The 18,785-nt window shown below is 42.6% G+C and overlaps 1 protein-coding gene across 4 annotated transcripts in view; it reads right to left on the bottom strand.

The window, feature by feature from the left end:
- The window catches only part of mtss1 (MTSS I-BAR domain containing 1), a 68,477-nt gene that overhangs the window by 16,710 nt on the left and 32,982 nt on the right, over window positions 1–18,785 (bottom strand). For all 4 annotated transcript variants that reach the window (XM_030419821.1, XM_030419822.1, XM_030419823.1 and 1 more), the window contains 3 exons: window positions 8,434–8,518; window positions 6,971–7,062; window positions 6,792–6,866 (listed from right to left, as the gene is read on the bottom strand). In XM_030419821.1, the coding sequence (XP_030275681.1) occupies window positions 6,792–6,866; window positions 6,971–7,062; window positions 8,434–8,518 (252 nt within the window). The remainder of the gene's footprint in view (window positions 1–6,791; window positions 6,867–6,970; window positions 7,063–8,433; window positions 8,519–18,785) is intronic.

The following is an 18,785-nucleotide window of genomic DNA, read 5'->3' as shown; positions in this document are numbered from 1 at the left end:
ATTCTGCTGACTCCTGCAGCACTCAGTATGGTTTTAATCACCGTGACTAACTTTCCCAGAAGGCCGAGCGCTCGCTCATGCTGCAGTCTAAACGCTAACCTTCTGCTTTCAAAGGCTTATTCATCCCGACGGTCTAGACCGCCTGCGTCACGCGCTGATGATGTCATCAACGTCAGACAGGTGGGCAGCTAGTTTAGTTCAGGTGATCAGATGGCTTCTGAAGCAGGTCGAGACACGAAGCAGCCGCATGCAAAAAGAAACGCCTCGAGATTCAAATTATTCACCTTCTCTGACCTCACAGCTGCTCACTCGCTTCATACCGCTCTCCTCCTTCTCTTCCTTTCTGTCCTCCTCCTCCTTTCTGTCCTCCTCCTCCTCTCTGCCTCCTCCTCTTCTCCTTCTCCTTTCTGTCCTCCTCCTCCTTTCTGTCCCTCTGCCTCCTCTTTCTCCTCCTCCTTTCTGTCCTCCTTCCTCCTCCTTTCTGTCCCTCTGCCTCATTTTTCTCCTCCTCCTTTCTGTCCTTCTTCCTCCTCCTTTCTGTCCCCCTGCCTCCTCTTCTCCTCCTCCTTTCTGTCCCTCTGCCTCCTCTTCTCCTCCTCCTTTTTGTCCCTCTGCCTCATTTTTCTCCTCCTCCTTTCTGTCCTACTTCCTCCTCCTTTCTGTCCCTCTGCCTCCTCTTTCCCCTCCATTTTTCTGCCCCTCTTCCTCCTCCTTTTCTGTCCTCCTCCTTGTCCTTTCTGTCCCTCTTCCTCATCTTCTTCCTCCTCCTTTCTGTCTCCCTCTTCTCCTCCTCCTTTCTGTCCCTCTGCCTCCTCTTCTCCTCCTCCTTTCTGCCCTTCTTCCTCCTCCTTTCTGTCCCTCTGCCTCCTCTTCTCCTCCTCCTTTCTTCCCTTCTTCCTCCTCCTTTCTGTCCCTTCTTCCTCCTCTTCTGCCTCTCCTCTCTCTCCTCCTCCTTTCTGTCTCCTCTTCTCCTCCTCCTTTCTGTCTCCCTCTTCTCCTCCTCCTTTCTGTCCCTCTGCCTCCTCTTCTCCTCCTCCTTTCTGCCCTTCTTCCTCCTCCTTTCTGTCCCTCTGCCTCCTCTTCTCCTCCTCCTTTCTGCCCTTCTTCCTCCTCCTTTCTGTCCCTCTGCCTCCTCTTCTCCTCCTCCTTTCTGTCTCCCTCTTCTCCTCCTCCTTTCTGTCCCTCTTCCTCCTCTTCTCCTCCTCCTTTCTGCCCTTCTTCCTCCTCCTTTCTGTCCCTCTGCCTCCTCTTCTCCTCCTCCTTTTCTGCCCTTCTTCCTCCTCCTTTCTCTCCCTCTGCCTCCTCTTCTCCTCCTCTAGCTTTTTCTCACAGTTCACCTTCTCTCCTCTCTCTCCAACTTTCTCTTTGTCTTCCGTCTCTTGCAAACTCTTTCTCCTTCCACATCTTTATCCTTTAACTTCTCTCCTAATTGGACTTTTCTGTTTTTTCCTCCCTCATGTCCTCTCGCTCTTCCTCTCCTCGTCCTCCTTCACCCTCTCTATCCCTCGTCTTTCTACTCCTCATGAGAGCCACATGACATCATCTCGTTACTCGGTCATCCCCCCTTCTTTGATGCAACCACTTTAAAAACAGATAATTACATCACCCATCCATCTCTTCTTCTTCTTCTTCTTCTTCTTCTTCTTGTCTTTTTGTTATTCTTGGGGTTGGGGAATCCCTTTTTCCTCTCTATCATTATAAACATTTAATCTTCTCAGTCCTCTCTCGACCAGCCTCTTCCTCTCACTCCATGTTTCTCGTCTTATCTTCCTAACCACAGTAACTGCCGTCATGAGAGGATGACTTCAACCCCTCCCTCCATCCGTGTCTCGTCCTCCTTCCTCTTCTCCGTACAGCCACACAGAGAACAAGGTCAGCAGCCATTTTGATCTCATATCTCCATCTTCTTCTTCTTGGATTTTTTAATACTTCACAGACAATGACCAACAAAAACGCTTTCCAAGTGTTTTTATCATACGTGTCTTGCTCCATGTCTCACCTACACACCAGTATCCGGCCCAACAGCGCCAAAAAAAATGTTTTTTTTGTAGGTATTTTTATGATATTTTCAAATTGGAATTTCCCAGAAAATCATTAAAATGTTGATGACTCATCCTGCACTCGGGGGCGTATATCCATAACTCGTCCGATAAATGCTTTCTTTATTTTATGACGCTGCCTTGGATGTATAAAATGAAGAAACCTGCCTGAAGAGAAAGCAGCTCCGGACTGGACCGCACTGATTGCTGTGCAAAAACTGTGATTTGGGTGAAACCGGGTCGTGTTTTATTTTATGGGGAAGATTGATGGTTTTCCCTCTACTGCCCTCGGGCCGCTCTGCCTTGAGAAACTCTGGACAGATACAGAGCTTTACCCGTTAATAAAGAAACTGCTGACAAAAGTTCTGATAAGCAGCGGCTCGCGGAACACCTCCGGACCGAGAGACGAACGAGGCCTCCGAGACGCTCGACTCTGAGCAGTAAAACTGGTGATAGAAAAGCAAATCAGTGCAGCTCGGTTTGAGTCGGACAAAAGTGCTGTGGCATTATTTTACCCCCCAACAAGTCCTCGTTTGTAAAAATAAAGTCATTTGGGGGCGGGGCTTGCAGAACTGGACATTTCTGGTTGGTGGACAACATTTAACAGGGTTCGTACACATTTTTCAAGGTCAAATTCAAGCACTTTTCAAGCACTTTTAAGGGTAATTTTTAAGATTTTCCAGCACCTTATTGCTGGGGTAAAATACGTATCTAAAGGAATATATATACTTGTGATTTTTTTCTTCACTTTTTAGCACAATTATGTACATTGTATTATGCTGTAAACATCATAAATTATATTTCATAATAGCAAAAACTTCAGAAATTAATTATCTAGTCTGATCCTAATTTTGTGAAAGACACAGAGTTATAATGTCAAGCACTTTCAAGCACTTATACTAAAATCCAAGCACTTTTCAGACCTTGAAAACACAACGTTGAAATTCAAGCACATTCAAGGATTTCAAGCACCCGTACGAACCCTGTTTTATTTCAGCCACAAGTTTTCTCTTTGTTCATCGTGCTTCAACACATCAATAGAGCAACAAAGGACACATGGACGACCTTAGTCACGCACAAAAAATGAAATGTAAAAACAGCCGTCACTTTTCATACGTCGGAACTTATTTGCCTGAACTCCGCTGTAGTTCCTGGTACTTTGAGGCAGACCCAGCTCTTAACCGCAGTCTGTACCGTCCCTGTAGGTGCAGACGGGTCAGCTTGCTTTTGATGTCGGCGCGAGTTAAATGAGAGCTGATTTCATAATGACCTCCACTCGTATTAAAGGCTTAAAGGCTGAAAGCAGGAGGGACAACAAACAGCATCTTTATGTTTGCATGTCTGATCCATTTTGCCTCCTCCCATCATCTCTCTCTATTTAAGCAGTTAAAGATTCCCTATGTGAAGTGGTTACACACCACATAATGACAGAGCAAACACACACACACACACACACGATCATATGGAATGATTAGTAATGGAACAGATGTTTACTGTTTTCAAGTGTTTTCTCTTTTCAGACACACTCCATTTTACCTACATATGTTTCTGCAGCAGTCCGACAGAAGGAGAACGACCTGAAGTGAACTGAGACGCAGAAAGAAAACTGTTTGAATCTCGTCAGAAAAACGGAGCTTGTGAGAGTTTCTGGATTTAAACTGCAGCCATTAGAAAGCTGAGACTCCATCACAACGATTGTGATTAAAATTGAATTTTAATGGAGGAGAAACACGACAGCTGCCGACAGGTGGAGCAGATCTGTAACGCTCCGGACCGAACAGAAACCCAAAAAACTCAATACAGCTAATCCACGCAATTACAAGAAGGTAACAAAACGTCTATTTACTGAGCAGTTTTCCTTTACCGACAACAGCTACAGCAGTTTAGACCTTCTGTCTGTCCTTACTTATTATATGGTGTCACACACACACACACACACACACACACACACACACACACACACACACACACACACACACACACACACACACACACACACACACACACACACACACAACTTATCCCTGCGCAGTGGACCAAAACAGTTTCTGTACAGTCACCAATCAAGGCTTCACATTATAATTATCTCTGCTGTACAGTGTGTGTGTGTGTGTGTGTGTGTGTGTGTGTGCTGTGTCATTACGTGGTGACACCATGTGAAGCTGTGGCTTTGTCCCTGTGTTTGAGTTTCTCTTGCTTACTTGTTTACTTGTCGTCTCTCTGAGCTTTACAGTCGGATAGTTTCTTTGATTTGACTCGTACGATTTTATTGCAACTTGGGTTTTGTTTTTTATAGTTTTGTCCACCACTTTTTATGAGTGATAACAACATTGTACTCACCAAGTTAATAGTAGAGATGTGGTCACACAAACCAAACCTCCCCAAAAAACTACAGTACTGAGCGTAGTTGTAAACTTCATTATAGGAAAGAACAACGGTTTAAAGCCTCTGAATAGAAAAGTGTTTAAGTGTGCAGCTGACTGACACATATTCTACCTCGTCGGCCCAAAATAACTGCACAGAGGCGCAGCCAAGATGGCTACCGAGCGGTAAACTCGCCTATAAAGACTTCAGGTGTGCCCGCTTTAAGTCTGACCTCCACATAAAGTGTCATCTGGACAAACTGTTGGTTTGTTTCTTGGTCAGATCGTCTGACTGCTTGTGTTCAATTCATATTTCTTCCTCAAAAACTACAGAGTGCTCCTTTAAACGAAACTAATAAAGCAACAGAGGCTGAGGGTGGTTTGCTTCAAATGAATTTGCATGCCGAGTACAGTGTGATCATAAGAGAGCACAGCTATTACAAAATAACAACCATGTTGTAATGGATTGAAACCATCCGTCAAATGTTTTGACTTCTTTCTGATTGTTTACTGTGTTAAACAGTTCCGGTGATTCAGTTTGTGGTAAAAAGAATAAATAAATAAAAGTCGAGATGATCGACTGGACTGAGAGAGAAAAGAGAGTGAAGAGAGAGAGGACTGAAAAATAAGACACGTAGCAGAAAACATGTTCAGAGATGTTAAAGCCACATCAGACATCACTCTGTTTACCATGGGCGGGTCTGGGCTGAGGCTGTGTGTGTGTGTGTGTCTGTGTGTGTGTGTGTGTGTGTGTGTGTGTGTGTGTGTGTCTGTGTGTGTGTGTGTTACGACTATTTCTATGTTCGTGCATTTGCATGTGGATTTGTCGAGAAGGAGGACGGAGAGAGTATTTGTATAAAAGCCTCCAGTTTTCATTTTGATTGTGGTGTGTGTGTGTGTGCGCGTGTGTGTGTGTGTGTGTGTGTGTGTGTGTGTCTGTGGACGTGTTTGGGCGTTTCAGTTCTATTTCTGCCATATAAGGCCATCTGCAGTCTTTCCTGGCAGGCTTTCAGCTCTCAGTGTCTTGGATTATGCCGTGGTGGGGCCAGGTGCAACCATGGCAACCGCGGGGTGTGGCGCTCTGATAACGGGAAGGGGTGTGGCCCAGGTGCCTACCTGGCACTGTGTCTAGGTTGCTATGGCAACTTTCAAGAGCAAGCGCAGGCCTCACAGCACAGAAGCTGCCGACACAGTCTGAATTTAGTCACTATTCATAGACATTATGATTAAAAATACTCATTTAACGAGATAAAACACTGACATGTACTGCGACGAAAATGACTGCCAAACAAACCCTCTGGAAGAAGTTCACAAACAGAGGTGTGACAAAGTTTTTCAAGGCCGGAGTTAAGACCAACAAGTCAAAACTAACTTGAGACAAAACAAAAACAAAACCAAGTCAAGAGTTCTGAGACTAAGAAGTCTTGTGTCAAGAGGAAAAAGTCCAAAGTCAAGTAAAAATAGAACCAAGTCAAATCCAATAAACCCCAAAACAACATAAACAGAGCCGATGTTTAGATTAACACATTTTGAGTTAAGACCCATATCAAGAGTTAGAAATCCAAAGTTGAGATTAATAAAAGGCCCCAATCACAGCCAACAAGACCTACATCAGGTCCAAACAGAACCAAGTCAAGCCCAACAAGTCCCAGATGAGGACTAACATCTGACAAGTCCAGACTGCTAAAATCTGAGTCAAAGAAATAAACAACGAGCTCGAGTTAATAAAGATCCAACAAGCACAAATCAACATGTTCATTTTGTACAAAGTGAGCTGACTCCATCTATTTTATAACACTCGCCAACAAATCCTCCACTGGAGCTAAAACGTTACAGACGCTGTGCCCAGAGGGTAAAAATAAATAATATTTACCACTAAATGGATTAAGTTCAGTGAAATGACTAGTGGCAGGGCTGGCTTAGGTTTTGATCTTTAAATAAATGCTGAAACTTAGCAGACAGAAAAATCAAGAAAGCGACTGTCTTCTTAAAAACAAGACTGCATAAAACATGGCTGTGGCTGAAACGTGTTCCCAGGGGATTATTTCCTCCCTCGGGGTGTCAGGTGACTGACAGGAGGCCGAGCATAACATAATACAGCCGAAAACACTTATCTCAGCACAATGAGAGCAGATCAAACGGACACGTCATGTTTACTGTGCAGGATTATCTCACTCTGTGGAAGATGGTTTTAATATTCAGCAGGTGGCAGCTTCTTCTCGAGTAAACAGGCTCAGATATCTGGAGCTTTGCTTCTGATGTGAAACCACTGCTGCGCTGACGTAACTCCACAGACATATTTGTTGTTGCGGTGTTTGTTTCAGTGCTTTTGGAAACCTGCAGGATGTGAGATGAAGGCGATGTCGAGCCCGTCGGACGTTCTTCTTACCTTTCTTCACTTTCTTCTGCAGTTTGATGGTGTCTGACGATTTCTTCTTGATGTCTGCTCGAGCCTTCTTGTATTCTGAACAACGAGAACAGACTGGCAGTGAGGAGGAGTTGGTGTGTGTGTGTGTGTGTGTGTGTGTCTGTGTGTGTGTGTGTGTGTGTGTGAGCATATGGACATACCTTTGGCGTGGTCTTTGTCCAGCTGACTGGCCACTTTTTTCCACTCCTCCATCTTCAGCTCGAGCGGAGTGATGAGACCTTCTGAGAGCGCTCTGAGGAAACAAAAGATTTAAAGTCTCACTTCATCAACTTCATTTTCTTTGAATAAATCCTATAAAACCACTAAATTACTTTTCCAGTGAGTCCAGCATATACACCAGTATCTCTCTGGAAGTTTGGGTCAGAATAATCCATTTTAATATTGTGTGAATGTTGTGCTGCAACAAAAAAAATATCAGATATTTGTTGATAATTTTTCCAAATCACTGAATCATTTGGTTTAAAGAAATGTCAGAAAATAGACAAAACCTGTTGCAACGTTTGTCTAAAGAAGAGACCAAAACCAGAACTCATCCAAAGATACTGAAAGCGACGCTATGAATCCTAAAATTTTGGAAACTCAGAGTTGAGTTATTGATAAAGACTTGCACCAGCATTAACTGATTTTTTCGTCCACTTGCAGGCAGCAGACATCATCATGTAAGATGAAATGATAAACAGGACAGTTACTGCGAACATCATCATTCATTTTGTGTCTCTTTCGGGCTCAACAGATGGATTTAAATCTCACATTTACTCTCTCAGCTCTTTTTTTTTAGGTTCCACCAACTGTTGTGGGAAATATTTGCCTCTTTAGCTGCTAAATGCTTCACTTTCAGTCAGCTGCCGACTGTGTTCGTCGTCTGTTTGGTGCTGAGCAGGTAATGTACGACGCTAAGAGAGCGGTGAGTTAACCAGGACAGTGAAGCTGCAGTCAGACAAATAAACAACGAGCTGACCGACACTGTTAAAGCTCTGTGAAGCCGAGAGGAGCCGCAGCTTCAGGTGATCAATCTGTCAGAGTTCATTACCAGCAGCGACCTCTTTCATATTTTAATTTTATACATAACTATTATAAAAATATCAATTATAGTCACTGTCATAGCAAGCTTGACACCTCTGTTGAGGTAAATGATGAGTTTAAAACCAGTCTGTCATAAAAAAAACACCTTATCATCCCCAACTGTCTGACATCATTCAGCATCAGCGCTAATGTGTGTGAATCATCTGAGTGACAGCTTCTCTAATGACAGCCGACAGTAAAGTGATGCAGCAGCAGTGACAGTAATGACAGGTGAAACCAGGACAACACACAACTGCTGCTCTCTCACACACCAACACGCACACACACTTCCTGGCCTTCACGTGTGTGTGTGTGTGTGTGTGTGTGAGTGTGTGTGTGTGTGTGTGTGTGTGTGTGTGTGTGTGTGTGTGAGAGCATATGTCAGTAATTAAACCGTCTCGTTCCCACACTGTCGGAAAAAAAGCTGTCATCACACTGTCATTCACACCTTCACCTGTTCTCCCGTCGTCTAGTAAATAACACATGCGATGCTACACTGTGCGTGTGTGTGTGTGTGTGTGTGTGTGTGTGTGTGTCTTACGTGGTGAACAGTTTGAGTTTGGACTCGATGCTGCGGTGCCTCATACACATCCTGGTGAGCGCTGAGCCGATGTCCTTGGTCGCACCTGGAGAGACGAAACGACAGCACAGCCATCAGACGACGAGTTTCAGTTTAAATCAGAAACTGAAATGTTTCAAAAATAAAGCATTGACGCTACAAAATAAAATGCCAGCTGATGACATAATAGGATTTGGTTCTTTAAGGGGCCGTCCACACCAAGAACTGTAACTATAATCAGATCTATAAAGATTTGACCTTCTGTAAACACACTCCAGCTGTGTCGGCAGCAGAGGAAAATCTATATTAATGACCCGTTACTGCTGAGATAAACAAAAACAAAAAACAAACAAAATTCTTAAACTCTTAATTCTTAAAACATGACAGGAGCGAGGAGAATCCAGCGTGTTGGGATGAGAGTTGTCGCCTCTTTAAGAAATGTTTCATTCATACTTTTGGCATCATCCGTTATCCTGCCAATCATTATAAAAAGGACATCAGAGCAAACGTCAGAGGCTCAATCAGCACCAGAGACTGTCTGGCAGTGCGTCTCAGTTAAAATAATGTTATTCATGAGTCATTTGCAGCCTAATATACGTTACATAAGCGCTGAGTAAGTCGTATTAATAACCGAGACTGAGTTATTACAGAAGATCATCTAAGAAGTGTCTTTAAGATGCCATCAATATGTTTAAATAAAAGAGGTCGGCTACAGTGAGAAACCAACATTTTTAAGCATTTTTGTAACGTGAGTTTGTCAGAAAAAGTTCCTGAAATCAAGCTGTGAATTAACACTGATTCTGATTGGCTGTCGGCGCGTCCATCATTCATCGAATCGCTCTGGAAGTGATCCAAACAATATCGCTCCACGCTGAAGTCGTTCTTTTAGTTGGTGTTTGAACTCTGCCATCCTCTTGAGTTAGAAAGATATTTAAAACGCTGTATTTATAGATATAGTTATCGCTCTTGTTGCACACGGTCCTTCAGACGGACGCACAGACACTGAAATACAACGTGAACGATTAGAGAAACTGATTGTAATGAAACAAAGTGAACCTGAGGCGACTTCTTAGAGTGATTGACAGTCATTTCATTTCATTTCATGTAAAACCAGCAGGTAACAGGAGCTGAATGACATTACACAGTCTGCTTAACAAAGAGGTGAGCAGAGAGTGTGTGTGTGTGTGTGTGTGTGTGTGTGTGTGTGTGTGTGTGTGTGTGTGTCATCATTGCTTCATCGAGTGGCATTAAGGAAATACCATCTGATTAAGATCTTATGACAAGTGTTGTAACGCGTGTTGAAATAATAGGTGTGTGCGTCTCATTTTGTTAATGAATTACATAAGACGAAGGAAACCGCCGTCTTTCACAATCAGCCTCGCTTAATTGGATGGAACAATATTAAGTCTCACACACACACACTTGCATCAGAACTTGTCTCATAACAAGACAATCCAACAACAAACAAACCAACAGCACTTCATGACACAATAACGGCTCACGTGTACACAAATAAGCCGACGCGATGCCGACAACACATCCCGTCTCTCTCAGACGCTCGCAGTGATGAAGATGGTTGATCAAAGTTGAAAGAAGTAATAAAATATTCCCGCTGGAACGCTTTTTTTTCAAAACTCATAAACGTGAATTAGTGTAGATTCATATAAACGCTGCTGGAGACAAAAACACTCGTTTACATTTTAGTTTTTAGATTTATTCAACACTGGGAGGGAAACATAAATGTTGACAGAGAAAGAAACACGGAAAAGAGCTGCTTCACTTCCACACTGGGTCCTCTGTCATCTCCACACACACACACGCGCACACATACCGACACACACACACACATACCCAAACACACACACACACACACACAATGACTTCTTTGTGGCAGTCAGACATTTATGGACATGATGCTTCCTGTTAAACTTCTCTGTCTCACACAAATACACAAAATTTCAAGATCAATCCAGTGAAATCAATCAGATCGACTGGTACTTAAAAAATCTACTAATTTTAAAAACACACTGTATGTAAAAGGAATCTGTTGTGCATTTATTGTATATCAATATTGTGATATGAGGATTAATTACAGATGAAACTATGAGTCGATTAATCAATCAGAATAAATGGGCAACTTTTTTTAATAACTGAAGAATTGCTCGACTCTTATTTCAAGCAGAACTATTCTCTGGTTTCAGCAACACAAATATCAGGATTTGCAGCTTTTCTCTGTTCTGTCTCAAAGTAACCTGACAACCTTTGCGATTCAAACTTTTGATCGGACTTTCAAAATGTCAACTCGGGCTCTGGGAAATTGCAACAAGCGTTTCTTTGACTTGACACCTCAAAGGCTGCATGATGGATAGAAATAAAACTGCCAGATTAACCGTGACTAAGTCCGAGCACACAATCGCTCAGCTCGACTCTGTGCGGGAACAAAGTGACACAGCTGATTTACACTGAAGAGACTGAATGCGAGAGTTCACACTGACTCATTTCATGTCGTTTGAATATCTAAATCTGAGAGCTGCACAGAGCGGAAACTGGCACACACACACACACACACACACCAAGCACGCTGCAACACGCTGAGTCACTGTCGAGTTACATAAAATAAAAAAAGAGAGCAACACAGTGAAAGATCAGGTGTGTGCGCTAACAGGAAGTGATGTCAGAGTCAAACCTGGACTGTACACTCATTCAAAGCCCTCACGCTCCTTCCATCCCTCCCTCTTCCTGCACATACTGAAGCAGCTGCTTCACTTCTATTTCTTTCTTCGTTCCACTTTCTAATCCATCTTTCCCTCCTCGTCCTCCATCTGTCCTTCCGCCTCTCCCCCCTCTCTTTCACTCTCTCTCTACATCCTCCTGCGACGGCTCAGGAACAAAACACTAATTATCGGCTCACATATATGAGCAGAAACGTGGCAAAGGCAGGTACACGCACACACACGGACGCACGCACAGGTATGAGGCGCTGGTTAATCGTTGAAGGTGTGGCAAAGGTATGTTTGCTTTATTTGCCTGTCCCTCCCTGTTGACGCTCTGAGCTCAGGGAACATTAAAGTGTAGCACCGTGAACCGCAGCAGCAACATTATCCTAAAGCTGCTAAAGTCGAGGTTTCAAACGTCTGTCAGGCGACAAACTAGGAGAGTTTGTGTTAAATCCTGTCTGGTTTAAAAAACAGTCCACATATGTTTTTCTCGCTTATTTAATCATAAACATGGCATTATTTCATTAATTCAATATCACGGCTGTGGGACATCGAAAACACCAAATATACTTTTCTTAGAAGATGCTCTAATAAATATTCATAACATCATTGATAAACTCACCACATACTAACCTGCCAGGCACCAAACAACAGACACATAATTCAGAGTCGAGCCGGTGAAGAAAGTGAAGTCTCACTGCTGAAGAGCCAGATGTTTTGCAAACAAGTTTTTGGACCAAACCGGAGCAAAAAATAGAATAAATATCAGCCGTGAGAATCTTCTCAGGCCTCACGATACAATATCATCACAACACAATATGCTTTTGCTATTTAATGCATGTTTTGTATAGAGAATAGAGTATTCAAATAACACTTATTGAGATTTATTACCTTTTCTCAACTGCAAATGTAGTCCCCAGAGGAAAACATCTAAAACGACATCTGTTTTATCTACAGAGATACATTTTTCAGTCTGTTCTTCTCACTTAAATCTTTTTTTATAGCAGGAAACTGGAATTATCATGGAGACGGATTAACCAACGCCGTCACAGACGAAACCAATCCTGCAGACTGTGACCTCTGCTGACCTCACTAGAAAGAACCTCTAGTGAACTAAACCAGTAATTACTTTTATTACTTTAGTACCTGATGGTTTATAATAAAAGATTTGCACGCGTTGGTCGTGTCTGGATTCAAAACTGCTACAGAAGTGTTTTGCAGTTCTCTGCTGTACGCATGTTTTCCTGGATCATTAGTGCTCGTACAATAGCTGTGCTGTCATCAGCTCAAGAAACTGGAGATGATCAGATGGTTGGATGGCTGGAAACACTGATATAAACCACTTTATCTGCAGGTCAAACTGAAAGTAAGCACAAATGAATAGATGGCGATATTAATAATTAAAGCTGCGAGTCTGGAAACTGTGACGGATGTTTACAACAGTACAGACAGTATGAATTGTAATTCTAGTTTTCATTTTCTATTCCAGAATAACTTCCAATGATGTCACCATGTTCCCTGCACTGTGACATTAAACCATCAACATCTTTAAACTACAACACACACAAAAAAAACCCACGTACAATGATGGACTTAAGTTGCTCCCTTAGTTTTGTAAGACAAAGTATTTTGAGTTTTTCACGTTGACGCTGCACAGACGCCATCCTGCTGTCTGTTCTTGCTGTTTTTTACTGCCTCCATGTGACATTTCACTCAGAGTGAATCAGTATTTACAGCCTTTTTATTGAAGACATCATTATAAAATCAGTATCACGACCAAGCCCTGTTCAGTGCCGCAAATATCCACATAGCAACACGTTAATTACGACGTGTGATAGCGCGCGTGTGTGTGCGCGTGTGCGTGTTGTAGCCAGGTGCTTAACACTCTAGGCGTTTGTTGCGTCGGTGTTCAGACATGTCTAATGGAGCGCAGAGTCGACTGGAGGTGACTTTAGAGAAAAATGCAACCTGACAAGATCAGACAGAATCAGTGTGGGAGTCGGTTTGTTTTTCATTCTCACATTTTGTTTTGCTCTGCTTTAAAATGTCCTGATGACTGAGCGGAATAAATTATCTGTTTGAGTTCATCAGCACGGAATCAAAGAGAAGTGAGACATTTCATCACCATCGAGCTTTTCTTGTGCGCAGATACACGCTTCTGTGGGTGAACCGTGTCATGTAAACAACACAGCGCGGCTGAAGTCGTGTTGACAGATGAACACAACATCTATATGTGACTGCTGAACATCTCATCCTGAAACTACGAGCATTAAACAAACACGGCTCTGTTTATGTGTCGGCTTTCTGAACAAAAGACCATTTTTAAATCTCATCTGAAAACTGACTTTTACAGGAAGGTTTTTATGGTGAATCTGTTTGTCTGGCTTTTGTCCCTCTTGTCTTACTGTTATTTTATTATGTAATCAGTTGAATGGTTTTATTTATGGTGTGCTGTTTTTTTTTTAATCTTGTTTGTACCATTTTATGTTTTCTTGTTTCTTGTTTTCTCAGAAATGTTTCCACCAGATTTTGGAGGCTGATTTGCTCCGAAACAGACACCAAAACCTTTTGTCCACGGACCTGACGAGTGAACTGTCATGTTGAAACTAGAGCTAATGATGGCGATAGATCTTTGGGGCCAATATCGATATTAAAGGGATATTCCGGTGTAAGTTTAATCCATGGTCTAACACACCGTGATAGACTCCCTCTCGAGAGATAAAGTTTGCAGACCGCTAGCTAACGTAGTTTTAGCATCCTCAGAAACGACCGCACGACAACAATACACTGCAGTAAATGGGTCCAAATATAAACCGCAAGCAATAATGATCATCATTGAGCTGCAGAACTCTACTGCACTCGGTAATCGACTCACAGGGCTTCCCCACAACAAGGAAGGCTTCTCCGGTGGTGAGTTTCATTTATCTTTTCCGACAAATCCGGCAATGATATCAAATGTTTGACGCCTCGAAATATGTGCTGGGACCCTGTTTCTAATGTTGCTGAAGTTTGGTGCTGTTCTGAGCATTATTTGTGGCTTTTTGATGGCGGTTTATATTTGGATCCATTTACTGCAGTGTATTGTTGTCGTGCGGTCGTTTCTGAGGTTGATAAAACTCCGTAAATTAGCGGTCTGCTAACTTGATCTCTCCAGAGGGAGTCTAACACAGTTTACGGTGTGTTAGACCATGGATTAAACTTACACCGGAATATCCCTTTAAGATGTAAAAAAGATTCAGATATCGATGCATCTGTTGATATTCTCATCTGTAAAGATAAACACATGTTGTTGCGAGGAATCCTCACATGTGGAACACTTAATAATGGAGGCAGGATATTCTACAGTAACAACAAACGTGCCGTGATGAAAACTCTCGTAGGTGTTTCCATTAAATTAACAAAAGGATCTTTAATTATATCAGAGAGCCTGTTTGCCTACATGGACTTTCTTGGCAGGTAATATTACTGTTGCGATTTCTCTTTTGCATAACAATAAACTCACATCAGTGCAGTAACAGCGTAGATTACACTTGGGATTTAATTCAGTATAACATATCGGCTAATGTGTAAATTGACGCCGAGTTGAAACAGGCGAATTGAAACAGTTTGAAGCACACTACTCTCTTAAATATCACTGTATATGATGAGAGCGTAAATATAAGAATAGGACGGGATTTCTGTTTATTGAACTAAAGGGTGTCCACATACCTTTGGCCACAAAGTGTATAAACACATCCTGGTTTCACAGTGTTGAGTTCAGCACTAAATATAAAGTGGTACGCTGACTTTTTCTTCCTTGTCGGCCTCCATGTGTGTCATTTATTATCGTTTCCATACGTTGTCTTGTTTGTAAAGCAGACTCTGTTACCTGCTGCTGGTACAAAGTATGAATGACTCTACAAAAATCTGTCATAAACTCCTGTGTGTGGAAAAAGAGGAAGAGGAAAATAAAAAGCTGCTCCAGTCATTTATAATTTCCCTCCATTTTCCAAAGACACAACGCCAGAGAGACAGAGAGAGAACTGTTCACCCTCCTGCTAAACCCAGATTTTCCAGCTTCGCTCTCCTCCTCACAGCTCATAATGTGGCCCTTTCAGAGAAGTGTGTGTGTGTGTGTGTGTGTGTGTGTGTGTGTGTGTGTGTTAACTCCTGTTGATTTCTCTGCTCTCAGGTTATTTCCACAAAGGTTTTCTGTTTCTCTGAATCTGCTCCCTCACGCTCTGAATGTGACCATCAGGTAGACGAGCTTCTGTCAAACATCGTGATCTTACAAACATCCAGCTGGACTGAAACTTCACCAGTTCAACTTTGAGAAATTTGGAATTTGTGCCCAGTAATTTCTCTTAAAACTACAGCTGCATTTCAACCCAAAAGCACCCAGAAGTTTCACTCAAAGAACGTGCGATATGAAGGAACTACTGTAACGCGTCTCTTCGTCTTATTGTTAAGTGATGTTGTAATCTGTATTTACGTACCCAACGTATGAAAAAGTGACATGTCATTCTTTTAAATAACAATGAGCAATGCCTTTCAATCTGGTGTACGCTTTTCCCTCTAATTTCATGTTAATGGATCAAAAATAATCAAGCAATTTCAGATTGTGAGCGCTCTGGAACGTATACATGATCTCCTCGAGGCAAATTGTGTAGATTACTGTATTTAATGTCCTCTTACTTACATTTCCAAACTTAAATACATGCCATAATGTAAACAACAATACCTCAGGTGGCTCCAATTAGTGTGATTTTTAGTGGTGTGAATGGAGAAAATCACAGTCCGGCCTACAGGGTATTTCAAAATTCAGAAAAAAGATTGCAACTTTTATTGTGGATTGCAATTTTGATCAAATATTATTTTTGGTGAGATAGCTCACCCCAAAGTAACTATACTTTTGGAAAGTACTTCCCCCCCCAAAAGTAACTTTTTTTGAGTAGTAAAATAATGTTCCAGGAGCTCAATTTCAGTTCAGGTCCCTGTGGTGGACGTGTTGCTCCGAAGGTTCCCGGTTCCTGGGAAACCTCCGTGAGATCTAGTCAGCTCTCAGTGAGACGTCTTGTGATTTGTGTGTCTGTGCGTGTGTGTGTGTTTGTTGCGTGCGTGCTTCGAAAGCCTCATGATGCCAAAGACGTCAACTGTTCCCGCGTTGCCGAGGAGACCGGTCATGTGGAATCACCAGAGAAGAGACAAGAGGAACCTGCTTTCAAAATCAGCTGATGGTGACGAGATTTATGCCAACTTTCAGCTCCGATGCTGTTTTTATCATCACTTCTGAACATCAGCACCGATGCCTGCAGTGATCCACAGACATTACTGAGCTGTTTCTGGGTGTTACACATGACATCCAGTCAGCACACGTACAGCCACAAAGCTCTAGGAAAGCAGAAGTCTGTATATGATGTGTTCAACCGAAGTTGGATCATTAAAAACAAGTTGTGTAGATAAGAAGAAGAAAAGAGGACGGTTTAGAAACAGACCCAACAAAAGTGATTGCTGTTATCAGACGGTTCAGATTGTTCGTCTCCATTTTGCTGAAATATAATATAATAAAGTCTTGTGATTTGATTTGATGTGAACTTGACACACAAACACACACTCGGAGGAAAGAGCTCACATCAGCCAGTGAAAGCAGAGACAGACTGACGCCTCGCAGCTTCTATTTAGGGACGCACCGATCGATCGGGCGTTGATCTATATCAGACAATCGATGACTCAGCGGCTCGGCAGGGGGGTCGTAAAATTTGATTCTTGGAAAAACTGATCAAACAATAGATACAGCACATTAACTGCCTCTGCACACTGTTGTGCCAGCAACAAAAAGACTTTCCATTTCCAGATGAATCCCAAATGTAGACGCTAAATATCCGACACGACGACTGTTACGTTTTCCACGCTTGCTGAATGTTGCTGCCAGGATTTTCAACGAAAGATGAAATGAGAAATCATATAACTCCTGTTTTACGCAACCTTAACTGTTGTGTAAAGCTTCCCGTTTCAACTAGAACAGATTTTAAAGCTCTTCCTCTTCATTTAAACGGTCCCACCCTGTTTCATATCACAAACTCATTTCTTCACCAACACTCAGATCCTCAGTAGCGGCGCACGTAACAATTCCCAAGTGTCAGCACAAAGACCTTTTGAGGAAGCTGCCTGCTTTAGGCCATCATGCCCCAAATGTTTTTTTTAATCTGTTGTTTAATCTTTAGATTAAAACTGTCTACTGTTTTCCAGATGTTCAAGGTTTGGGACTCTGTGTCTCTGTCTCTTCAAAATATGTAACTTTGCTTGAAACTTTCTATTGTTCTGGAATGTTGACATCATTAATGACCATCTGATAATTAAAACCATGTCTGTTTAATCACGTTATGGTATTGAGGTCAATAAGTGCAAGTATGTCATCCTTCTTCAACTTTATTGTGTATTATTTGAGTCATCGCTGCAGTCTGGAGTCACCCGTGACTACAAAAGAAACATATGTTGCCTCAGAGGACAAAGATTTAGTGGCTCTGTAAACAACTAAGAACATGATTCTCCTGCAAAAAATGTGTTAAAGATCTCAATATCATCACTGCTGGAGCGCAGAGACTCAAGTGTCTGACCAGCGGTACAAACTGACGGTTCTGTCAGAACTTTATGAAAGCCACAGCGCGAGGACTCCATCAGTGTCTACAAGTCACACACACACACTGATAAACTAGAGCTGAGTCGGCCACTGGTGAAATACGCCGTGTAGAACCACTGAGGTGCCTTTGAGCAAGGCAGCGGGCTCCCAGCTGGCAGTCTGTTTGTCCTGGTAAACAATCTTCAAACACGCAGCAATTTTCCACTTCCCAGATCACAGAAAGATGAGAACATGGGTATCACCGTGGCAACCAACCACAAAACCCACACACGGACCCAACAGACCGGTTCTGACACACACAAACACACACACACAAACACACACACACACACACACACTGTGGGGGTTATTAGAGGCTGAAGGGGAGAAAACAATTAAGTGTTTCTACATGTTGACAGGGCTTGTCAGCAAGTGTAACAGCGTCAGTGTGTGTGTGTGTGTGTGTGTGTGTGTGTGTGTGCGTATCTAACTCGCGGTCCTCTTTGAAGTCAGTTGTTGGATCCTTTTTTTGACTCTCAGCTGTCAGGCTGAAGAGACAAAGGCACCACGTCTGCAAGTCGGCCTTAAAGGAAGCTCAGGTACAGATTCAAAGGGGCGGGTTGGATTTGTGCACGAGGACGGACCGGATCGTAAAAGATGATCTGAGCAGCACCTGATCCACACACTCTGAACCCCCTGAACACAAACTCAAACTGAGCGCAGAGCCACACCTGTTCAGTTTGACCTGGAAGTGAGAGGTCATCCTGTTGGACCCTTTCTTCTGCTTTCAAAATAAAAGTCAGGACCGTAGCCATTTTTAACCACCAAGTGTAGACAAGGAACAGAATCTGGTGTCTGTATCACTGCATTTTAAAATACCAGCCCAAAACAATTTTCACAGATTCTTCCGAATCCGGATCCAAACCACATTTGGAGTTAAATTCAATCAGATTTCTACAGATGCCTCTCAGTCTAGACGTCCTGGCCGGATTTCAAAGTGTCATTCGCGACTTGACACC

The sequence above is a fragment of the Sparus aurata genome, chromosome 6, assembly GCF_900880675.1.
Source record: "Sparus aurata chromosome 6, fSpaAur1.1, whole genome shotgun sequence".
In the NCBI taxonomy this organism is placed as follows: domain Eukaryota; kingdom Metazoa; phylum Chordata; class Actinopteri; order Spariformes; family Sparidae; genus Sparus; species Sparus aurata.
Note: the sequence above shows the minus strand (reverse complement) of the source record. Positions and strands in the feature narration are given on the sequence as shown.